Consider the following 19882-nt stretch of genomic DNA (forward strand, 5'->3'; position numbering starts at 1 on the left):
AGCGATGCGACACTATGAAAAGTTTATTGAACATTTGCCCTAGGTCTTGGTTGATCAAATAAATTGACAAAACTGCATTGTTTGTCCTTGTACGATGCTAGTCTGAGGAAAAATATTGGTGCAACAGCAAGCATGGTCAACATTTGAAATCCTGAACTTCAGCTTCATATTTAACCATCTAACGGATATGAAGGGGCAATAAAAATGCATGTACTGCCACTATACAGCCTCTCAAGTTACATAGAAACCAGAAATGTCATCATGCTTCACTTGGTAGAAAAACATTAAGTGGATACATATGTTCAATATTCTGTAACAATTTGACAAGCATCAAAACTTGTCAGAAATCAACTAAACTTTAATTGGATATAACACAAATTCTGATCCATTATATGACTTCAGTATATCAAATTGCAAATAATATAACATAGATTAAATCATTATTTTCTTGGACAATTTTTCATATCAGGAAGCACCATTTGGTTGCACATCTTCCGCAATCAAGCTCCTTTTCCCTTGAATAGTTTTGCTTGGACAATTGCGACTATCATGAAACACCATTTGCTTGCATGTCTTGCACAAGCGTGCAACCTTTAACTTCGCTTCTTTGTCCTTCCTTTTCCTATCACCCTCCTTGATCTCCTTTCCACTCTTTATTCTTTTGCATCTCCCCACGGTACGAACATCAGTTGGTGGATGTATATCAACTTCTGTAGGAATATTACAACCAATAAAAGCCTCATATTCGTCTTGCCTAGTGTTCTGTGTGGCTGCAGGGACCATTTGGTCTAAAGGCGCCTCAATGCTCAACACACTTGATGTTAAGAAGTCCATGCCTTCATTTGAGTGCTTTGCCTTTTGAATCAACTCTTCCATCTTATCACGTACAGTCGAAATCTTCTTTCTCGTGGCTGCATCTAGTGAATCTGTGGGCTTTTCTTCTAGTAGGTTCCCCTGTTCATCATAAACATTCTCCCTGCAAAGGAAATAAGATATTGTTAGTCCTATGATTTTGAAATTAGAATAAGAAATTGATTGGCATGCATTTTTTACCTCTTGCACCGTTTCTGCCATCTTTTCATAATGTAATAGTTGGGAAGTTCATTTTGGTTCTCAATCCTCAACACTTGGATAATATGTCGACATGGAATACCGATTGACTCAAATAACTTGCACGGACAATTTGCTATCATGGTTGTAGTGTCATAGGAGACCTCCCTAACCTTACCAGATCGACCTCTCAGGGTCACCGTTTTTAACCCCACACCTTGTGTAATACCCTGAACACAACAATGATCTCTAGCAGCAATAACTTGTAGCTGAAATTTCTCGAATACCTCATATGTGAATACCTCACTACCTTGTTTCTCCATTGTCCATGGCGTAAATAGTTGTGGGGTGGTATGCATGCTTCTGTTGTCTGCCATTAATTCTTCCTCACGTTGGCATTCTAAAGCTGTGTCGAACCTAAGCCAGAACTCAACAAAAGCAAGCCTACGATGAATGAAACGGTTGAAAAAAGAATTTGCACTTTCTGACCTTGAAGTGGTTTCGAGACAAGCCGCAAGAGATATATCCATCATTAAAGTGTGGTATCCATGTATCTCTAATGGTAAACCTCTTAGCTAACCACTCCGTTATCCTCCAATCCAAAATCTGTAATGATGGAATTCCATTGTGACTCAAACTCATTGTTGAAGTTTCCGAACCCCAAACACATGAGTTCAATCTCGTCCAAAATTCAGAATCTTCTCTAATCACAGGTCAACTTTTTCTGGAACCTTTTCCATTATATGCCACATGCATAAGCCTATGCATAGTGGCTTGGAAGAACTTTGTCAATACCATTCTTGATGCTAGCAGCTTCATCAGTTATGATGAGTCTAGGTGCTACCCCTCCCATTGCTTTTAGGAAGGGTCTGAAATAACCAAATGTATGACTCATCCTTCTCATTTGATAAGAATCCAGCACCAAAAAAGACACTTTGTAAGTGATGATTAACCCCTGTAAATGGTGCAAATATCATGTTGTACTGATTAGTGGTGTATGTAGAATCAAGGATATCACATCACCAAAGTGACTATAGTTCTTCCTGCCTTGTGGCATCCGCCCAGAACACACGCAATAGCTTCCCCTCATCATTCACGTCAAAATCATAGAAAAATGCTGAATTCACTTCCTGCTTTCTAGCTAATTGGGCCACAAACATTTGAGCATCTGCGTCTCTGATTTTATACCTGAGTCCGCGATAGTAATTTTGCAAGTCCCTCTTTGTGCACCCAGCATTCGGAATTCCACCCTCGCTAACTTGCAGGAGCCTGTATGCCTGGGAGGTTCCAATGCTTGCCTTATGACATGTGTATAAAGTATTCTTTGCCCTCTCACTAACTCTACGATTGGAATCTGATCAAATGACGCTTATAGGTGATACAAGACCATGAACATGCTCAATCCCATGAGTCTATCTTGTAGGTGTTGTCCCCACAAAGTCTAACAAAGATATGGGCATCACAACCGCATCGCGTATTCTGTCTGCTTACGTCTTTTCCTCAAGGGGTCATTAATCTCCTTAATATCTTTTGACTTGAATCCTTCTCTACTACACATGAAACGCTTAGTCCGGACCACCTTATTCTCAATCTTTTTCTGTTGTCCGATTACGAACACCAAAACCTGATTCATGTGCATATGCCTTGTAGAACTTCTCACGGCCTCGAGTCCTTCAAATGTCATACCCACTTTAGGCTTCAAGTGCTCATCACATTCAGGTGTAAAAGATGAAGACTGCAATGTCAAGAATAAACGGAATAAGTAAATTTTCATGTGTTCAGTATTTTTTTGGCAAATGCATGCATAGTTTGCAGTTAGTGAACTGACTTACAAAGAGAGGTATGGTTGTGTTCTTTTTGGGCGTACTAAATCCCCCGGGGCTCATATGCATTTGAATGTTATTGATTGGATCCATACTTCTGCACATGTAGCTACACAATTAGCCTTGCAAAATACACTATGTATACACAAGGACTGAATTTGTCGGTTGTTTTACCTCAAAGTTTTGATGCCCACGTGTCTCTGATTGCAAGGGGTACTTGCTACTTGTCCGTGTCTAGTCGCCGCTGCAGCAGAATATTTCAGTTATACATGAGATGGATCAGATCGGGGAAGTACAAGCATGGGGCACTTGTTGGTGCTTATCTGGTTTGTGTTAAGTGTTAACATGGGAGTAGAGGAGCACGTAAAGGATTGGGATGCTACCTGCATGGGGGCGGCCGGGTGGGTGCCGGTGCACGTCAGGATCAAGTCGATCCAGATCAGACGTATGTGCAGTTCGGCGGCGGCGGCGGCGCACGACGCATACAGAAGTTGGGGTATTGTTGCAAAATTAAGTTGCTGCTTTTAGTCAGAGGGCGGGCGTGTAAGTGTAAAATTACCGCAAACTCTGATAATTCATACGATTAAGATCGTGGGGGTGAAAAGAAAGGGATACACGGACACACAAATAGCTCGGATTCACGAGATATGCTGCCATATATATATATATATATATATATATATATATATATATATATATATATATATATATATATATATATATAAAGCCGGCAACCCTTTTTTGTCAGTAACATGCATATGCTTTTTTATGGAATAAAGCAAGGTTAATAGTATAGCTAGCTGTTGGCTATATATTTTTGCGGAAAATAGGGAGATTTCATAACTCAAGGCGGCTTTTCAGCTGTACACAAGTTTACAACTTCGTATGTGCCAATACAAACCAAATGGCAGTACGCGGTGTACTACGCCCATAGGCTACGAGGCTACGACTATTTTTTTTAGTGCGCCTAATATGGGTAATCTATAGCTCCCATTGGGTCCTCTAAAATCATTGACTAGATGTCTCGCAAAAGTGTCTTGTATCTTGAGCGGTCCCCAGGACTCGCGGTTAACATCGAGACTGCCTAAGCATAGTCCAACTCAATGGCGGTGGGTAAGATAGTTGGGTGAAGAGCAAAATCAAGGCCTTCTTTACACGCCATAAGCTCTGCCTCTAGTCCATCATTGCTGTTGGCTATATGATGTTGTCATCAATTTTATAGCTGGCAAGTATAATAGTTAGATATAAATATATACTACTTTATTGATTTATGACCCACAACACTCTCACAAAAGTCTATAGGAGCACGATTGTAGCTTGCTTCTCTTCTCATTTCTTTTATCTTTTCTCCAACTTGACAAAAATATACTCCCTCCGTTCCTTGATATAAGGTGTATAGATTTTTTAGAAAAAGTTTGAAATATAAGGTGTCTTGTGTTGCACCACTCGTTTGAATAAATTTTTTAGGGATTTGATTATATTTGCTTATATTAGGCAAACTCCTCTATTTTCTCATGTCAATTAGTCAGGTGTAATCTCGCCCGAAACTTGTGAAATTTTCACTCCATGTGCGTTCTTTAATTTTCGTGTCAAAAACTATACACCCTATATTTAGGAATGGAGGGAGTATTATTTAAAGCCTTACAGTCGTCTACATTATTTTATTGTACTTGCTTTAACATGCCCATGTTACTACCTCAATAATGTATAGTAACATATGTGTTTATTTAACTAGATGTAGACTCATTTTCTCCACGGGTGTGTTATGTTACGGTAACATATTATGTTACCCCTTATTAATTACTTGCCATATAAATAAATTTGTCTTGGAGTACGTGGTGTTACTAGCTAATTTACTCTCACTATGGTTTTGCACATAGATAGATTTGCCTGAAATCTCTCCTACAGGTGCCCGGAATTTGTCCTCCCAAAACCCCTTAAATTACGATGTGGTTTTGGACACATGCGAGCTCTATACAAGAAAATAAAGTATCAAGGAAAAATGAAAATATATCTAAAATATAAAAATACTAAAATTCATACTGTGTTACAGAAGAGTTAATCAAGGTCATCATCGAGGATATTACAACGTGGGAACTATTAAAATTAAAATGTAAAACTTTAAAACATCAAAATTTTCACAAACATTGTGAAGAACAGGGAAGTCATGAAAACTCACAATAGTTTCGAAAACTATTGATAATCTACATATAATCACTATCGTTTCTAAATTATGTATGTCTTTTCTCGAATTTCCATTTTTTAACATATACTCAAGATTTATGCCTTTTCATTTTTGCATTCCTTAAGAAAGGGCTTTAGTTATATTTCCACGATATGCATTTTGTATGAATTTGTTATAGGATTTCATTTTTTATGAAATACATTTTTTCTTTAATAAAATACTTAGTCCAGTCCTTTTGTACTTCTGTGAATTCTTTTAGATGATTGGGTTACCATAAGGTGAAACCGGTTTCACTGCCACATCATGACTCATACTGCTTTGAGTCAAGTGAGCGGCCTGGTTTAAGAAATTTAACGTCCAAAATGTCCAATTTTGAAGTTAAGGAACCAAAACCCAAACTTGTTTTCTTTGACAAACACGAATATAAGTTTGGAAACTCCCGAAATATAGAAAATACTACACATGTTACATACTTTCTACTTTTTCATGATTATTATGATCGCTAGGACATGGTTTTAGAATTAGTCCAAAATAATGTTTTGAGAAACACCAAGTACAACATAGACACACATACATACACACATCACCATCACACATACACACTTACATATCACATAATGGCTATTGCCATCAAGGAATTTAACACATTAAAGATGCCACCGTTGGTACCTCATTGTCAATAGGAATGTAGCCTCCCACTACAAAATATGTTGACATAATGAGACATAAAATACGCAATACCTAGGCTTAATCTTTGTTGGACAAAGGGGACAACCATATCTTGGTAGCCATCTAACCACATGCACGACTTTGATGGGTAGCCAAAAATGGCAAAATGTATAGAAAAAAATTCAAGTAGAAGCAATATCATAATCCAGCTCAAAGGTCGTAGCCAAACACAAAAAACATTGTTGAAGGTATATAAATTTTGCCATCTTTTTCGAGCTTAGAAGCTCACACTCCCGATTTCATAAAATGAAATCAACAAGGTCCACAAGTTTCAGTGAAACCTATTACAACAAACCTCAAACTCTACTTAAAAGTGAAACTAGGGAAAACTTAAACACCATCAGAACATAACCATAGGAAGCAAGCAAAACACATTTGCAAAGCAATGTACACAAATATTTCCCAGAACTAGAAGAAACTACAACTTCGGTATGGCACCAATCTAATTTCCTAGCCCCCAACCTTCTTGTCAATGACCTTCATCCCACACGCCTGCATAAAAAAATCAGTGGCTACTCTTGATAGTTGTAGATAGATATTGTCATGTCTCTGTTGAGTATTTGTATTCTATATAGTTATCCAGTTGTCAATCTGTCTAGCGAGTTGACACATCACCAACAGTTGAATCAAAACATGATGCATTTTCTCACAAAGACCAAATAACCGCAACAACACCCACACGATTCCATCCCTATAACATTACAGGGAAAGATCAAAATCCAAGAGCTAATCTCTGAGAAGCTGATAGTCGCATCAATAATGCAGTAGAACATTTTGTACCAAGCCTCAAATATATTTGGCTATTATGCAGTTAAATAACAAACTATAGTGATATTCAAGTATGTCACAAAAACAACACCTATTGTCACTACCTTTACAGCCTCTCATAATCAAGATACATTTAACTTGGATACCATTATTAGAAGCTATACAAAAAATACATTAATTTGAAATGGGCCCTCAACAAACCAAACACTTCTATATCGACATTTAAACTCTACATTTTCTATGGCTAGATATGTGGACCGTACGGAAAACCCCCAGATTTGGTCAACAGCGAGACACACGTGTCTTCTTAATCAGACGGTTTCAAACCACTACATTGTTCCTAATGCAAAAAGTGAAATTATAAAGCCTTCAATATTCGTCACACAACAAGATATCACCAATCCAGAAACCCTCCCAAAACATAGCTCTGTTTCCATTTCTTGTTGTTTTAATAGAAAATAAAGAATACTTCCGTTACTTCCACTAAACCCTACCTCAAGTGCGATTGTCCAGATTGTTCCTTTCACTAGGACAACATGCTATAATATATTTATTTCTAATAGACTTCTACCAAATCCGATGTTCATTGTCAATTTTCCACGTCCATTTAGTAAGGCACATGTGTATCTACTAATACAAGCTAACTATAATTCTTAGGCTCACACACATTTCCTATAGAAATCAAACCTTTTACCATGACCTCTCGACAATTTAACATGGATACCATATAGAATGAATTTTCTCATTAATACTTGTTTAATCCTTATTATTAAGACTGACTATCTAACTACGCGAAATGTCCACATATTTAAAAGATAATTGTCATCTTCATGTGTAAAAATAGTCTATAATCTTGGATTATATATTTTTGCTTCACCAAAATAGGAGTGGTCTCATTTTGAAAAAATCAACCGATAAATGTGAGATACGATCCTAAGGACGTATTAAAATTTCAAATGCAGTAAACGATTGAAATTATTCAGAGACATGAAGATGGTTGCATTTGCATATTGCAGCATGTTCATGCCGCCTTGTATTAAATTATTTGGTAAACTCAGTAATAAAATATATTTCAGTATAATTATTAATGATAATGATAAAATCATCTACTACAATGTTTAACAAAATATGGGATAAATAATTCCCTTGTCTCAACTTTTTTTAGTTCTGAAAGGTTTACAATAACTGAATTATAAATCCAAATCCGGCAGCCAAACTTATTATAGCATACATTTGAAGAAAATAAAATATAAACATATCATACGTCTTCTCATAATCTAATAAAAATAAATGCCAATTAAATGTATCATAAGTATTCTCAAAATCTACTTTAAACAATGACTAATTAAATGTATAATAAGTATTCTCAAAATGTATTTTTTAACAAGACAAATGATCCCTTGTTCCTATGATTTCCATGCAACACTTTTATGACAAGACAGCCCATCTAAAGGGGGTATCCATCTTTTATAAAAGTTGTTTGTTAAGGTAAAGACTGCTGACAACTCTACTGCCTTTTACCTTATTACAAATCATAAAATACACATTAAGAAGACAAATTGGCTTGTAACGTTGAATTTTGACATGATCTACACATTTAGGAAGTGAGAATACCATAACTATATCTAGCAATATAAAATCTACTACAATTCCTGGAAAAGACAATGAAGATCATGACAAACTAGAGGCCAAAATTTATAATAAAACTCAGTAAGAAGTTCATCGGGGCGAGGAGTTCTATTATGTACGTTTGGGAAACAACAACTTTTATTCCATCCAAACTGAACAGAGTATCAAGAAATGATCTTTCTTTTTTGCGGGAAATCAAGAAAAGATATATCAGCATAATCTAGAACACAAAGGCATGGGACAATCTAGAGATATATCTAAAGCATGCGTCAGCAGCACAATCCATAGATATTTCATATCCATCCAGATGGAATTTTCATGGAGACACACACACACACCTAAAAGGTGCGATATCATCGGATAGACTCGAAACGGTAAACGGAAACCAAGCTCAAGCCGAGCCCGCTCAGGCGTGAACAACGCATGCGGCGGAAAAGGAGAGTAAAACGTGGAGGTTTAGGAAGAAGGGAAACAAAGATCCGTGGCACAGCACACCAAACGCATGCGTCATATGGAGGTCGACCGCCCTACGTCAGTGGATCCAGCTTCTTGCTGCATCGCGCCTTGCTTGCTTTGCCTGGTTCACTGGATCTGGGAGTGGGACTGGAGCTAGCTAGCGCCTTTAAGGTAGGCCGTACCAACGAACAAACTGCAGATGCCAATGGCTTACCGAACCAAACCATCGGTGCGCTCGGCAAGGTCCTCGACGGTGCCACGGACTCGTGGATGCATGGTCAGGTGGTCTGCACTGCCACCGCGGCAGTGACGCCGGTAGTTGCCTTCTCTAGCTAGCCTGGTCCGATCCTCCGGGGCTGCCTTCTCTAGTCTGGTCCTCCCTGGGACACGGGCACAAGGGGACCAAGAAATGCATGCACAACCGTGATAGTTTTCACACCGGTTTGGACTCGAGCACAGATGGACGAATTTTTCCTCTAAGACAGAGTTATCTGATTGGAATATTTTTATTCTTTTGAAAATGATCCAAACATATTATAAATGCACAAAGAAAATGATCTAAGGAAGCGTTGGCATCCGCCTGAGTGTCGCACATGCGGTGACAGAAAAAATAAATCTAAACTACTAGCCGAAGCGGAGATACTGAGATTCCCTCACATCTGGAGCTCGTTCAGCCATGTACATGAATCATCGAAACTTGAAGTCCGTATATTGCCATCCTACAAGAAATCTTCTTGGTTGCGGGAAGGATTGAATCGACATCTTTCAAGTATTGTCCACGGGAAGCCTATCAAGTTGTACTTCGTTGCTCTTTTGATTCAAATTCTATAATCTCCTAGGATGGTGGTAATACTCCAAGTTTTATTTCGAACAAGCTTTTGAATGATGTAAGTTTATTGACAATTCAATAAAGTGCACTAGAGGGCTTCTCCGTGAAAAAAGTCAGAGTTGAACAAATCAAGCTGCACTAAACGAGAAATGATTTTCTTATTACCCGCATCTGTGGTGACAAAAAAAAAAGATCTAACCTAAATTATTAGCCGAAACGGAGGTACCGAGATTCCCCTCACACCCGGAGCTCGTTCAGCCATGTACATGGATCATCGAAATTTGGAGTCCATATACTACTGTCCTAGCAGAAATCTTATTGGTTGCGGGAAGGATTGGTCGACTTTTCTTTCAAGCATTGTCAACGGGAAGCCTATCAAGTTGTGCACAAGTTACCTCGTTGCTCTTTTGATTCAAATTCTATAATCACCTAGGATGGTGGTAATACTCCAAGTTTTACTTCGAACGAGCTTCTGAATGATGTAAGTTTATTCACAATTCAATACAGTGCACTAGAGTGCTTCCCCGTGAAAAAAATCAGAGTTGAACAGATCAAGCTGTACTAAACGAGAAATGATTTTCTTATCGGAAAGAATGGTTCAAATACTTTGTGAAGAGTCTACGTCGAATCGCCTCCAACAGAAAAGTAACTTCTATCTTTTTTTTTAAACAAGGCAAAAGATTTGCCATTTTCATTAATTAAGGAAGAAGGTTTAAGACAAATAACCGCAAAGCGGGAGACAAATATCTACTCTCGCGGCATTACAATACTCAAGTGCGTGGCACCGGCAATAGCCCAAAGATGAGCCTCCTCTTTTATCTTCGCGACGAGCATCATCGTCGTAGCAGCGATGTTACGAAAAACTCTTGCATTACGCTCTTTTCAAATCTCCCAAGACATCAGCATGAACAAGGAGGCGATAGTGAGTTTCTGAAATAGACATCGACCATACTTCACTCGTCTTACTTTCACTGGAAATGAAGTGCTATGCTAGTGCTAGGTCTCACGTGCGAGACGCACGACACACGTCCAAGTCATCACGGGCTCACGGTTCCGCAATTTCCGCCAACTCCACAGTGACGGACCCCGAGCCCCGGGCCTATATATTGCCACCCCGTCCCGCTCTCCAGATACTCCACCCATACGCAAGCTCAAAGAGTCAAGACAGAGAGAACAGCGGAGCAGAGCTAGCCCAGAGTCGACAAGCATGTGCAAGGTCATCAACACGGTCCAGTCTCTCGCCTCGCTGCGCCGCGCCGTGCGACGGTGGTGCGGCCGAGCGGCGGCCTCGGTGCGGCCCGTAAAGGACATGCTGGACGCCGCCGTGCCGGCGGGGCACGTGGCCGTGCGCGTTCGGGGCCGCGGCGACGGGGAGTCGTCGTCGAGGCGGCTCGTGGTGCCGGTGGCGCAGCTGAGCCACCCGGCGTTCCGGGAGCTGCTGCGCCAGGCGGAGGAGGAGTACGGCTTCCCGTCGGCCTCCGGGCCCCTCGCGCTCCCCTGCGACGAAGACCACCTCCGCGACGTCCTCCGCCGCGTCTCGTCGTCTGACTCCGAGGAGCGCCGCTCATTCCCTCGACGCCGCGGCGTCATGGCGGCGCCGCACGATGACTCGCGGCCGCTGCTGCAGGGGGTGGCCGCCGAGAAGCTCGTCTCGTGATCGATCGGTCGTTTGTTCGTGCGCCCAGACTCTGTACATTGCAGGAGCGGGATAGCCGTGTCCATTTGGCCCTTTACCTGCAGGCCAGTAGCACTGCGCGCGCTCCCATGCCGCGGCGCCGTGCCATCCATGGCGACGACGAGTGCGCGCGCTGAAACCGGGCAAGACTTTGCAGACTCGTGACAGGACAGTTAAACTGATAGATCACCTCGATGATGTACTATCCTGCACTATCACTCCATTAGTCGAGCTGGCATTACAAAATGTACATATCTTCTCCTCCTAGAAAATAAACGTGTATATATTTGCATCCTATTTCCATATCTGTTGGCTTTATGATGGACCGCAAAGTAGAGATAATCAGTTATACCGTGCACGGGATATCCGTGTATGGATCCACCGTTCATGCCAGCTTTAAGATTCGTGTTACTTTTTGGCTGGTTTTAGAACATCTAGTTTTAATGCTTTTTGTTGCGTTTTTCTTTCTGCTCCTAAGTGCATCATTTTGTTTTAATTCACCACATTCTCCACTTATTCATAAAGGGCAGGGATCTCTGCCGAGATAATGTGCAAAATACACCCAGAAGGTTCATGCACCCAAACTAGTAGAATGCCCGTGCGTTGCTACGGGCTCCAACGTATAAATGAACCAATAAGTAATTAAGGTCATCTTCAAGATTGACGCTCATTTCTCCCTCATACGTCCGGACGTGTTCGAGCATCAAACAGGCGCCCAGCAGGCTTCCCAAAATCCTACCTTCGTCCGGATTATCCATCATGTCAGCTCCAACACACGGTCCGGACACAAAAACTCCATCCCATGATCCACTCTTTCCCATTTCATGCCGGAGCCTCCCCTTCCCCCTCGGTTTCCTGCCGTAGTAGGGCATTTCTCGCTGGAGACCCTTGAAGCAACCATCAAATGGATTTACCCTTCTATCCTAACCAAAAAAAATTTACGACTTGATGAAAAAAAATATGAACAACTCGTTCATGAAATTTTCTGCAAAGCCATCTCTAGTGAAATGCAATTTGCCACATTTTCTAAAGTAGGAACATTATTCCGCTCAGACAGCCAAAAGGCCAACTCCAATGCATGACCCTAAATGAGCATCCATTTTGTGTGGATTCTGTCTGTTAGGATCGACCAAAGGGGTGGTGTCTGGCCATGCCTAACCAAATCTGGCCGGTGTGCCCAACCGGCCGTCCCATTTCGTTCGGGCATAGTGTTTTTTTGCAAGATGTTTGAAATCTAAAATTAAGGCAAGACCATAGACATGCCAGCGGCCATAGTTCTTGCCGACCAGAGTGCTAGCGGCCGACACACTTGCCAACACACAAAAAAGGGCCATAGTTCTTGCATCGCGTCCCTAGTTCATGTCGGCACACAAGCTGACATACAAAAAATGATGGCGCTCTTGGTCATAGCTCAATCATCTAGCTCGAGCATCTCCTTTTACTTCTTCTTGAACCACGGCCTTTTCCTCGGGGACATCTTTGTCAAGTCCACGGTCATGATCTCCACCTCCTTCGCCGTGAAAGTGAGTGCCACCTATTTTACTTTGTCTTTGCATTGGTCGCCTCAAATCTCGAGCTTCTTGGTTTGGACGTTCTCCTCAATCTCGAGCTTTTTCTATTGTATCTCAATGTAGGGTACTTGCTCCTCTTTCTCTTGGCGCTTCCTCTCCTCCCTTGCTTGCATTTGGGTCATCATGCCTTGCAAAGTTTCTTGCAAGGCAAATGTCGCCGTGTCATGCTTTTCGTCCACCTTGGGGTTGGTCTTGCCCCTCGGCCGCTTCTCCCCTTCTTCATGCTCAACCACGGCCGCCGACCCTCCATTCTTATTTTGGGTGGCATATTGCTCCTTGTACTTGGGGCAATTGCAAATGATAGTCCAACCAATGGGTAAGGGTGAGCGGCTTGTTACCATGTTGGGCCTTGAAGGGAGGGCGGAGCAGGGGGGTGGTGGGAGGGAAGGGGAAAGGGCGTGCCCCAACTGGCATACCAATGGGAGGACATGGGCGTGCGTCCTGCCCCGGCATACCAATGGGAGGACATGGGCGTGCGTCGTGCCCCGACTGGCATACCCTATCCGTTTGTACACAAATCCGGCTCAAATTTGGGACGTGAATGGGTCGCGGATGAACGAAAAACAGACACCTGCTTGTTTGCGTTGGGCCACGTTTTTTGTCCTTTTCAGCCTAACTAAACAAACCAACCCCAATCTCCATCCCACTCATTCTCACCCCTCACTCTTATTCCGCTCGGACAGTCGTAACTACTGCAAAATTTAAAATATTTATTAAGTGTGTTTTTTCAGTCAATGCAAGATGCCGTTCCTCACCTTCATTTCATCCGAAGAGTCAAAAATTAGGATTTAATATAGCTTTCAACAGGAATACAGCCTCTTTTCTAGATGGTTAAATACATGCGTACATGCATGTCTATTACATGTAGCATATCTGGAGTAGTAACTCACAAAATCTTATTTGACTACATCAAGATAAATACAACTTTACTTGCTGGACTGCTTCGTTAGAAACTGAACCTTTGTGGCAGAAAGTATCTCTAATCATGTTGACAACCAGCAACACTTTGCCAAAGGAACCTGCAAAGGACCTTGAAAGAAACAGAACAAAAGAATATAGATCAGTATGCTAATTCTATGCAAGATATAAATGGATTGGTGTAAACGGCTTGTAAATGAAGTAAGGAATAAGCGTACACCACAAACTTGGTATATGAAAAAAAAAAGCATACCAGAGCAGCTCTAGCGAGGGTGTGTTGGTGCTTTCCAAATTCCTGAACCTTGAGCGTGCGGCTCTAGATTGTTGGGACGGACCTGGGGTACAGTGAGTCAGTGACCATTAAAAGACTGTCGGGCGAAACTTGTTTTGACTGTAACTTTCAATCAGTTGGTAAGAATTGTGCAAATAAGATACTGTTAGAAATCTATCGACATCCTCTACAACTTTGATTTTATGGTCATATCAAAACTATCGACAGTTTAAGCCTAGTTGTCAAAGTTAGTCTTCTGTTTCCAGTACCTAATTAGCAATTGCATCAACCAGGCATCAATTATTCTAATCCATCCATCAAACCATATTCTAGGGACTATCAGAAAGTTACCTTTTGAGGCAAAAGCTTCAGCTCAAAGATGACGAATTTTGTCCTGAATCTTGGCTAACTCCTCTCCTTTCTTTTCTCCCCCATAGTCTTCTCTCTCCCTGGCTATTTCCCCTAGATGTGTAATAACAGAGGAGTAGCAGCAACCACATGGTACATGTGGTTAGCAAACTCAAAATTCACACAGAGGAGTAGCAGCAGCAGCTCACCTCTCAAGGCCCCTCTCTCTGCTACATCGCATCTGCGATCCACTTCTATAAATGTGGGTAGACAACATCACCTAATCTTGCATAATCTAAACCAAGACAACGCATCAAAGAAGACCAGGTTAGCATCAAAGGAGGGAGACAGGAGGGAAGATAGCACCATGGTCCATGGGAACCAAAATCAAGCACGGGAGGGAAGATACCACCAGGGGTGAGATTGTGGAAGTCGAGTGAGATGAGGCTGCTCGCTGGACTCGACCACCACCCCAAACCCTATCTGGATAAAGGAGGAAGGAGACCACACAATAAAAAATTAAGACCTACCGTCTCTCTCCACCCTGCGGGCGAGAGTTCGAAGCTGGACACGATCATATCTTGATGAGGCTATGGGATGCTGGCTAAAGAGCTTGACCATCTGGGGGCGTTCATAGTTTGTACAGATCGGCTCTAAGGCGTGATGGAGAAGGGGCATCTGGGATGATGGCATCGACCAGCGCGGGCATGTCGTGATGGAGAAGGGGCTCGAAGGAGACAACGAGGTCGTCGATCAGGAGCGGTGGAGGACAAGTTTGAAGAGCCGACGACGTCGCGTAGTGGATTCAGCGTGGAGGAAGGAGGCTGGCGGCGTTAACCTAGCCGCCACGGGGTAGGGCGGCGGCAGTCGGGAAACGCGAAAGGAGCATATGGAAGTGGAGGGCGTTTCTGGCGTGGGTCATGTTGGCTGGCTTTTTCCTGGAAGGAAGAATTGCCCTGGTTTTCTTACGACAGTTTTTTGGTTCGATGAAAAAAATCGATGGCGAGCGGGGGGGCGTGCGAGGGCAGGGGAGCGGACGAACGAACGAACGACGTAAGGACTCGTAGTAGCGATTGTTCAAAACCCCATCCTTAGCTAACCCATGGGCTGCACTATTAGCAGTGCGTCTAACCCATGCCACCTTCCACCTCTGGCGTGCCCCCAGCATTTGTTTGACCTCTTCAATCATTGGGCCCAGCTCGACATATCGCGCTCCTTGCTCTGCAACTTGCCAACGATTTCTTTGCTATCCATCTCAATATGTAGGCTAGTTGCACAAGTGTATCTTGATGGTTCATTGTGTATCAACGTGGATCAGCAAACCCAATTCAAAACAAGTGCACCCTGTTTTATTGATACACAATGAAACACAAAAACTTTGTAAAACATTTTGAAACAAGACAAATTTTAAAAACAACTTAAAAGGTAGCACGGATATCAAAGCAAATCATGGACGATGGGCCCATGCACGATAGAGAATCAATATCTCGAAAGGTGTGTGACAACACTTTTAGCTCAATGGTATCTTGCTGTGTAAAATTGGGGTGTGAACACTTTTTGTTTGTACCATGATTGTTAAAGTGGGGTGTGAACTCGACGATATTCAAACGCTTCATTACGAACATATACACAACAAGCGAGAGAAAAACACGTAGATTCGGTCCAGAAACCATGTGTTCACCTCGCCTGGCATGGGAGTCGAGATCACTTGTTGGCACGTACTCAACATGCCTAATTAATCCCATGAATTAAGTGGAGGCTTCTGTGCTGGGTACGCTAAGAGCATCTCTAGCAGACCCTTTATATCATGGACCTGTAAACTGAGTTTAAAGTTCGTAGAAATGCCTCGGATATGGACCGATAACAGCGACGGCAGAACAGAAACGTAAAATTTTGAAAACAGATCTTCGTGGGAGATATCGAACTACTTCAGTAGAACCGGCAGCGTTCATAGTACTTGATCATCATACAATTGTACAAAGTAGACCAGAGTATCGGCAGTCACCGTAAACCCTATTGCCAAAATTTGGCTCACCGGAGCCATCCACGTGCAGCGGTGAGGACTTCAATCGTCGCCGACAAGGAGATGAGGTCGACGTAGATGTCGTCCTACGCCTTGGCTTCGCGGCGCCATGCCTCAAGGTTGGTGCCAAAGTCCTGCACCTTCGCGAGCTCCAGCTCGAGGAGGACGTCGTCGCTCGGCTAGAGATCGACGGCACTACTGCGCCTCCTCCTCCTCCTCCAGTGCAATGCGCACGATGATGGCCCGCTCGAAGATGTCCGCCTCCGCCAGGGTGAGGAAATCTTCCGGCCCGATGACGCCACCGCCCAGCCGCACCGGCTCCGCCCCGAGCTCCCTCTTCACCGCGCGGAGCGGCGGGGGCTACCTCCGGCTCTTTTTTCACCGGCATGAGGAGCGGCGGACGGGAGCTCGACCAGCCGGCGGAACTGCCCGCGGCGGAGGAGATTCCTACGCCGGAGGACAGACGCGCCTGCCTGCGGTCGTACTCCTCCATCTCGCAGCGGAGGAGCGACGACGGCTACTCTAAACCGCGGTTCGTGTACTTCCGGGCGGCTCGCTTCTTTGCGCCGTCGGCTTTGACACACCGCTGCTGCTCGGGGTCGTGGCTACCGCCGGAGCGGTGGCCCGAGCTCCACATCCCGTGTCACATGGTGGAGTGCGACAGCGGATTCGAGTCACCAGCGGCGAGAAATCAAGAGGGGAGAGGGGGATTGATGCGGCGCGGGGATAGGGTTTCGCCTCATATACTTGCTGCAAACCCATAGATATACTGCGCGAGGGGGTGGTTTTCCTGGCCACTGTAAAATCATTTATGGGCCAGGCGACTATACAGGCTCTGATCTGGCTCAAAAAAGGGGGTCAAACCCGTGTAGTCTTCGAATTTTTACAGGTTACACGTTTTGAAGAAGTTTGCTACAGATGCTTTTTTTAGGATCAACATTGCTTTATTATTAAACATAGCTAGAAATCTCGTCTAAGATAACCTAGAGGATAGACTCCGGTGGTACAGCCCACCAAACAATACAAACCTCATCCCCTAAACTTAATTTATCTAGCTTATCAGTGGCATCATTTTCTTCTCTCTTTGTCCAAGAAACCTTCACCTGCGAAAACTGGGTTAGCAAACGCTTGATTTCCTCAATACAAGGCCCCAAGGTCGAGAGATCTTGATCATTTTTGTTGATTGCCGCTGCCACACCCAGATTGTCCAGCTCCACATGAAGCACATTTGCTTCGCTAGCTAGTTGAATAGCTCGCCGACAAGCCACCACCTCCGCCTGCTCTGCGCTCGACGCAGCATCGACAAAGAGACACGCAGCAGCCCGAAAGCCTCCATTATGGTCTCTCAAGACCACCCCTACTCCTTCCTTTCCGCGCCCTTTGGAGAAAGCTCCATCGGCGTTTGCTTTTATCCAGCCCTTCACCGACGCTTCCCACCTAGCTCTCACCACCGGCATGCGTTCAGTAGTGGATTTCTCGTGAACTTTTTGCCATTCCTCCACTAGCCGCATCACCTGCATCATTATTTCATGTGGATCTTCAATCCGCTTTCCATCCCGGGCCTCATTGCGAGCTAGCCACAGAGCGTAGACTGATTGGATCATCACTGCTCTCTCTTCCACCCCTGCATGCTCGAACCACTCGAGGAGCCATCTAGCATCTGCACTCTGGGAATCAAGCTGACACGATGGGATCACCACCGCAATTCCCTTTTCCGACTATGGTTTTTTCCAATATAGAACCGAGTGAGGATAGCCCCAGAATCTATGGTAGATCGTCTCGTTGCGTCCACATGCCGTGCAAACACTAGTGCAGAACCGGACAATAGCACCGGTTTGTAAGGCCCTTTAGTGCCGGTTTGGTAACCGGCGCTAAAATGTAGGCACTAAAGCCCCCCCCCCCTTAGTACCGGTTCAGCACGAACCGGTGCTAAAGGGCAACCACGTGGCACGAGCCAGCTTCGGGGGCAGGGAGCCCTTTAGTACCGGTTGGTGTCACCAACCGGTATTAAAATGTTGGGGGGGTTTGGGTTTATGATTTCTTTTTCATTTAATTTTGTGTTTTCCATTTAATTCTTTTTCGTTTGCTGGTATTTTACGATACTACATATTGTACACGTTATGCATATATATATATATATAATAGAATTTCTAGTAGAACCGATCATTATATATATATATATATATATATATAATTTCTCCTAATTGGTGCCTTCGGAGCCAGTGGCATTAGCCTAGCTAATTGGTGCCATCGGAGCACGATAACAATTGGAAGTGGTTCATGGGGCGGTAGCGGGTAATAGTATTCTCCTTTGAAATATATGACCTGGTCGAGCAAAAATCCCGCTATTTCCTCTTGAATTGCTTCTATGCGGTCCTGTGCTAGGAGCTTGTCCCGCACCTCTCTGAACTGTTAAGAAGGAGATCAATATGCATGTGTATTAGTTGTGTGACTAGATATCGATAATGGTGTAAAAATTGTGAATAGTGTTCTGACAATCGATATCGTACCCACTCCTGTCTTTGAGATTTGCTCCTTTCGGACGCCATCATGCGAATGTTCTCGCAAACGTAGTATGCACATAGATCATTCCCCGGCGCCTGCTTCAGGGCCTTTACGAGAATGGAATTTGATCAGATAATAATTAATCAAGCATGATAATTAAAGAGATGGCAGCTAGCTAGTACTACTTAATTACTTACCTTGGGTCGATACCATTTCAGCTTTTGTTTCCATGCGCCTGGAGTGGCCCTGATGAATTTTGCCCAAGCCCTGCCCCGCCGACAAAGAAAATGAATAAATGTGTTATTAAATAGTTGTTATCAGGAAATGACGAACTAATTAAATAGGCCGAGATATAGTTAATAATGATTGAAATTACTTGTTGACTATCCCCTTCACGATGGTGTAGTCACTTGCTTTCTTAAGTAGCGAGTCTAGTACTTCAACTGTTCCTTCATCAACTTTAATGATTAACAAGATCCAGTGAAATCTGCATGCACACACGTTTGCATGTCTTAATTAAGCGGGCATATGTAAGCAAAAACATGTAGCTAGCTAGTAGGGAAAACCGAATTTGTAGTACAAGACAGTGTGACTCACTGAAAGTTGTAAGAAAGTAGTATATCTTCATTGTATTTGAGTTTCTTGAAGAACTGTAGCATGCTTTCCTCTACACTTTTTCGTGATATGGATCTATTTTCCATGTGTATTCATTAATGGTATTTGGGTCAACGAACCCAATGCCATAGCGTCCACCTTTTTTCATTTCATAAATCTTCATCCTGCATAATATCACAGAAAAGAATATAGTGAGGATAATTACAGGTAATGATTGATCAAAATGATCACAACAGCTAGCTTGAGACTTAAATTACAGAAAGAAATCACTTACAGACAATAGCAACTGACGATAGATTTGTCGAGTGCGTCTTTATTGTATAGCTGAAATAGTTCTGAATACTCAACGGTCACAGCTTTCTCATGGTAGTACTGATCCTTCTTGACATTCACCATGAGGGACTCTCGATTGGAAATCTTGGTAATGTCCATGTACCATTGATGCAATTCATACATTCTCGTTGGGAGCTTATTGACCTCCTCTGGC

At 43.1% G+C, this 19882-nt stretch overlaps 2 protein-coding genes and 2 long non-coding RNA genes across 7 annotated transcripts; 1 reads left to right on the forward strand and 3 right to left on the reverse strand.

The window, feature by feature from the left end:
* Positions 1-282: 282 nt before the first annotated feature.
* Positions 283-1524, reverse strand: LOC125534287 (protein FAR1-RELATED SEQUENCE 5-like). The gene is made up of 2 exons (XM_048697548.1): positions 1054-1524; positions 283-976 (listed from the first exon to the last, which is right to left on the reverse strand). The coding sequence occupies exons 1-2, from the start codon at positions 1425-1427 to the stop codon at positions 466-468; spliced, it is 885 nt and encodes a 294-aa protein (XP_048553505.1). The 5' UTR covers positions 1428-1524; the 3' UTR covers positions 283-465.
* A 1358-nt stretch (positions 1525-2882) lies between these two features.
* Positions 2883-3369, reverse strand: LOC125534288. The gene is made up of 3 exons (XR_007294442.1): positions 3257-3369; positions 3048-3117; positions 2883-2970 (listed from the first exon to the last, which is right to left on the reverse strand). It is a non-coding gene; the product is annotated as an uncharacterized LOC125534288 (long non-coding RNA).
* A 7252-nt stretch (positions 3370-10621) lies between these two features.
* LOC125534289 (protein SMALL AUXIN UP-REGULATED RNA 10-like) lies at positions 10622-11437 on the forward strand. Its single transcript, XM_048697549.1, has one exon. The coding sequence runs from the start codon at positions 10677-10679 to the stop codon at positions 11124-11126; it is 450 nt and encodes a 149-aa protein (XP_048553506.1). The 5' UTR covers positions 10622-10676; the 3' UTR covers positions 11127-11437.
* A 2043-nt stretch (positions 11438-13480) lies between these two features.
* On the reverse strand, positions 13481-14801 carry LOC125534291. 4 transcript variants are annotated; one of them, XR_007294446.1, is made up of 4 exons: positions 14783-14801; positions 14256-14547; positions 13887-13968; positions 13481-13745 (listed from the first exon to the last, which is right to left on the reverse strand). It is a non-coding gene; the product is annotated as an uncharacterized LOC125534291 (long non-coding RNA). The 4 variants fall into 4 exon arrangements; XR_007294445.1 differs by having other exon boundaries at positions 14662-14794; XR_007294444.1 differs by lacking the exon at positions 14783-14801 and adding an exon at positions 14665-14754.
* Between the last annotated feature and the right edge of the window lie 5081 nt (positions 14802-19882).

This window comes from Triticum urartu, chromosome 2 (assembly GCF_003073215.2).
Source record: "Triticum urartu cultivar G1812 chromosome 2, Tu2.1, whole genome shotgun sequence".
NCBI classification, from domain to species: Eukaryota; Viridiplantae; Streptophyta; class Magnoliopsida; order Poales; family Poaceae; genus Triticum; species Triticum urartu.